At 42.8% G+C, this 4,722-nt stretch overlaps 1 protein-coding gene across 1 annotated transcript; it reads left to right on the top strand.

The window, feature by feature from the left end:
• The first annotated feature begins 2,373 nt into the window (after positions 1 to 2,373).
• LOC143631654 (uncharacterized) lies at positions 2,374 to 3,279 on the top strand. The gene has a single exon (XM_077100346.1). It carries the CDS (start codon positions 2,374 to 2,376, stop codon positions 3,277 to 3,279), a length of 906 nt encoding a protein of 301 aa, XP_076956461.1.
• The last annotated feature ends 1,443 nt before the right edge of the window (positions 3,280 to 4,722 follow it).

Raw genomic sequence — 4,722 nt, 5'->3', positions numbered from 1 at the left:
GTCTTCCCTCAAGCAACCCGTCGCATCCTATTCACCTGCATGCATACTAATAGTCAGCTACGCTGAGTGAGTTCTAGTTTAACAGTTTACAGGATTATTCTTACACATTCTTTCATTTCCATACAAGTATTATTTGTACTACTCTTACACATTCTTACAAACATACAATTATACATACATTCTTGCACAGATATTATAAGGGTCTGCCACCCGACTTCTTGCACAGATATTATAAGGGTCTGCCACCAGACTTCTTGCACCGATATCGTAGAGTCGGCCACTCTATTCTTGCCCAGGTATTAGAAGGGTCTGCCACTCTGACTCTTACTATTCTTGCCAAGGTATTAGAAGGGCCTGCCACCCTGACTCTTACTTCACAATCCTTCTAGATTCTTACAAACATGTTAAGTTAAACAATTAACATATGGAAGTTCTAACCTCTTTCTTTCATTCTTACATTAATGAGTTGTGTTAATCACATAGATATATATCTTTCTTTCATTATTGCATTAATCATTCGAGTTAAGCGCATAAGTATATATGTTACTATTCTTACAAGTATGCACACAGCCTCGAAACCATCTGAAAGAGAAATGAGGCTAGAACTCACCTGGAGACGATTTCTCTCACCGTCAATGGTAATGCCCTTCCTTAGCTGTGCATTGCTAACTGTACAATACATTACGCGCGTCAATTAACCATTATTACTACTTCTTACAAATAAGTTAATGAAACCCTCAACTAACGGGGGTCCGGGGGCAGCGCCCCTGGTAGCGGGGTCTAGGGGCGGCAGCCCCTAGCAGGGTCCAAGGGGCAGAGCCCTTGGCTGGGGTTGAAAAATTTTAGAAAAAATGCATCATAAAATGAATCGGGTCACAACTTAAACAATTTCGCCTGGAAGGAATTTCGCATAGAATTTCGCTTTGCATAACTTTTCACTTCTCATGGCTGAGCGAAGCGAAATACCTGTTTCGCTTCTCACGGCTGAGCGAAGCGAAATACCTGTTTCGCTTCTCACGGCTGAGTGAAGCAAAATACCTGCCTTTCTTCATTTTTACCATTTTAAAGCCATTTTTCTCCTTGTTTCCTCCTTAGGACCCGATTTTACCCTTTTTATGGGTTTTGGGTCGTACCAACTTTGTATACCCGTGTTTTATGAGGTCCGAACATAACCTTTTTGTCCTATATCATACCCGTGAGGCTATGACTCACCAAGTTTATGTTTTTTTTTCTTACATCTTTCAACCCGATCTACTAAGATATCGATTTGCATGTCGAACTCAACCATAAAACTTAAACTTGTTGGCTAAAACTCACCTTTGGCTTCGGGTTTGTTTCGGATCTGGACAACTCGAGGATCTGGACGTGATTTTTGTTGTTTGAAGACACTTGATCACCAAGATCTTCCTTACTTTAGCCCGGATTCGGGTTCGGGTCTTGAGAGAGTATGTGTGTGTTCTAGGGAGTGTGTGTGTGTGTTATGGGAAGAAATGGTGAAGGGATGGGGGGGATGGCCTTATATAGAGGACTATGGACCCCGCCACCCACTTCCTTCACCAATCCCAATCCTTATCCAAATATAAACACGCACACAAATAAACGAGCGACACATACGAAACAATAATTTTCTTTTATTTAGTAATCTCGTAATACGGATGTTACATGTGGTCCTCATAAAATGTCTTCCCTAAGAATTCATCATCGTGATCCACGTTGTTCATCTACTTCTCATGATCGCCGTTTGACTACTAGAATCGACAAGGAGTTTGCTGCTGTATTCCGTTAACCAAACTCCGCCAACCCATCTCGAAACCAAAGTGCAACCAACAAGAAGCCGTATAATGGACCGCACCCTCTGTGCTCAATCTATAACCGTCATCATCTAGCATCAACCACTTTCCGTATTTGCACCTCGTGCAATCATTATGGGCATCTTGCTAATACTTGCCGTGTACCTCCAAATGCACGTGCCGCTCCTCAACAACCCGCACCGTCTACTCCTCGAGCTGCTAATAACCCTCAAACTCAAGCCGGTGTTCCAAATACCCGTGCTTGCTACCATTGTGGAGATCCTAGTCATCTCCGCAATATGTGTCCATTGATAGCCCGTGCCAATCAAGCCCATGTGATGCCTCCACCGTATTATGCTCATCAAGCCCAAGTTGTTCCCGCACCGTACTACACTAGCCAAGCCTGCCAAGTCCAAACTTACCAACCCTCGATCCATCAAAGCTTTACACCTCTTACCTATGCTCCTCAAGTTCCGCAACTTAAGGCTCCGAAGACTGCTACTGCTCAAGTCCCTGCTATTCAAGCCCCTCCGACTAATCAAGCTGCACCAACTCCTCAAGGTCGAATGGTTGTGCCTTCATGATGAATGCGAATCAAGCCCAAAGCTCAAGTGACGTGGTGAATGGTGTGTTCTCTATTAATAACCATTCTTCTTCCGTGTTATTCGATACTGGTGCAGATAAGAGCTTTATTTCATTAGACTTTGCATACATTATTGACAAACCTTGGGATAGGTTGTCTAAGCCTTTTACCGTAGAAGTAGCTAATGGGAATTCAATTAATATTGATTCGGTTATACGTGATTGTGTCATAGTTCTTAATAAGGTCAAGTTCCGTATAGATCTTATTCCGATGCAAATGGGTAGTTTTAATGTCATAGTTAGGATGGATTGGTTGACTTTGAATCACGTTGAGGTTGTTTGTTTTGATAAGTTCCTTCATATACCTTTTCAAGATGGTCGTATTCTTAAAGTTTTCGGTAGTACGCCTGCTTCGAAGCTTAATCTCAAGTCGTGCTTTCAAGCTCAACGTTATTTGCGTAAGAAGTACGTTGTCTTTTTGGCGCTTGTGGTGGAGAAAGAGAAGGAGAAGAGGAAGATTCAAGATATTCCCATTGTGCGTGATTTTCCCGACGTCTTTCTCGATGACGTTGTTGGACTTCCTCCTATTCGTCAAGTCGAGTTTCGTATTGATCTCGTACCTGATCTCGTACCTGGAGCTAATCCCGTTGATAAAGCACCCTATCGTCTTGCACCGTCTGAAATGCAAGAGCTTTCGAGCCAATTGCAAGAACTCTCTGATAAGTGTTTTATTCGCCCGAGTTCTTCTCCTTGGAGTGCACTGTTTTATTTGCGAAGAAGAATGATAGATCATTTCGCATGTGCATCGACGATCATGAACTCAACAAGCTTACCGTCAAGAACCGTTACCCGCTCCCTCGTATCGATGATCTTTTCGATTAACTTCAAGGAGCCGCTTGCTTCTTGAAGATCGATCTCCATTCGGGTTATCATCAACTTCGCGTTAATGAATATGACATACCCAAGACTGCTTTTCGTACTCGATATGGGCAATACGAATTTTGTGTTATGCCTTTTTGGCTAACCAATGCACCCGCGGTTTTCATAGACCTCATGAACCGTGTGTGTAAACCATACTTAGATAAATTCGTAATTGTTTTCATCGATGACATTTTGATCTACTCGAAATCCGAAAATTATCACAAAGAGCATCTACATGCTATCCTTGACCTCCTACGGAAGGAACAATTGTATCCCAAGTTTCCTAAGTGTGAGTTTTGGCTTAAGGAAGTTCAATTTTTGGGCCATATCGTTAACGACAAGGGTATTCATGTCGATCCCGCAAAGATTGAAGCCGTCAAGAATTGGAAATTACCGAAATCTCCAACCGAAGTTCGTTCTTTTCTTGGTTTGGTGGGATATTACCGTCTTTTCATTCGTAACTTCTCGAAAATTGCATTGCCCCTCACCGCTCTTACACATAAGGGTAAACCTTACGAATGGGGGCTGAAGCAAGAGGAAGCATTTCAAACTTTGAAGGACTTGCTTTGCAATGCTCCTATTCTTGCCCTTCCCGAAGGTAATGAAGATTTCATCGTATTCTGTGATGCTTCTAATCAAGGTCTCGGTTGTGTTCTCATGCAACGAGATAAGGTTATCGCGTATGCTTCGAGACAACTCAAGGTTCACGAAAAGAGTTATACGACGCACGATCTCAAGCTTGGTGCCGTCGTATTCGCCTTGAAGATTTGGAGACATTATCTCTATGGTACCAAATGCGTAGTATTTACCGATCATAAGAGTCTCCAACATATTTTTAATCAAAAGGAACTCAATATGAGGCAACGTCGTTGGGCTGAGTTGCTTAGCGACTATGATTGCAAGATTCGCTACCATCCCGGTAAAGCGAATGTCGTGGCCGACACTCTTAGCCGCAAGAAACAAGTCAAATCCGTGTTGCTTATTTGTGTTCTCGTTCAAAATGATCTCGAAGAGCGTGTTCTTAACGCGCAACACGAATCCGTCACCTAAGGCAACATGTATGATGAGATGTCGTGTGGTGCGGAAACTCAATTGGAAACCAAGCCCAATGGTGCTTTATTTCCTTAATCACTTATGGATTCCCGATCGTGATGCCTTCGCACATTCATAATGGACGAAGCTCATAAGTCACGATATTCCGTACATCCCGGTGCTGATAAAATGTACGCTGATCTTCGTTCAATCTTTTGGTGGCCCGAAATGAAGAAAGACATTGATCTCTATGTTGCGAAATGTCTCACTTGCTCTAAAGTCAAAGCCGAGCATCATCGACCTTATGGTCTACTCGAGCAACCTCCCGTTCCCAAATGGAAGTGGGAAGATATTGCTATGGATTTCATTACTAAGCCTCCTTCTACTCGAAAGCAAC

Source organism: Bidens hawaiensis, unplaced genomic scaffold (assembly GCF_021521415.1).
Source record: "Bidens hawaiensis isolate Kalapana, Puna unplaced genomic scaffold, B.hawaiensis_p1.1 tig00006190_1, whole genome shotgun sequence".
NCBI lineage: Eukaryota > Viridiplantae > Streptophyta > Magnoliopsida > Asterales > Asteraceae > Bidens > Bidens hawaiensis.
Note: the sequence above shows the minus strand (reverse complement) of the source record. Positions and strands in the feature narration are given on the sequence as shown.

What these genes read in the sequence shown, in the direction of transcription:
- LOC143631654 (XM_077100346.1), top strand. Translation starts at nt 2,374, where the DNA reads ATGAATGCGAATCAAGCCCAAAGCTCAAGTGACGTGGTGAATGGTGTG.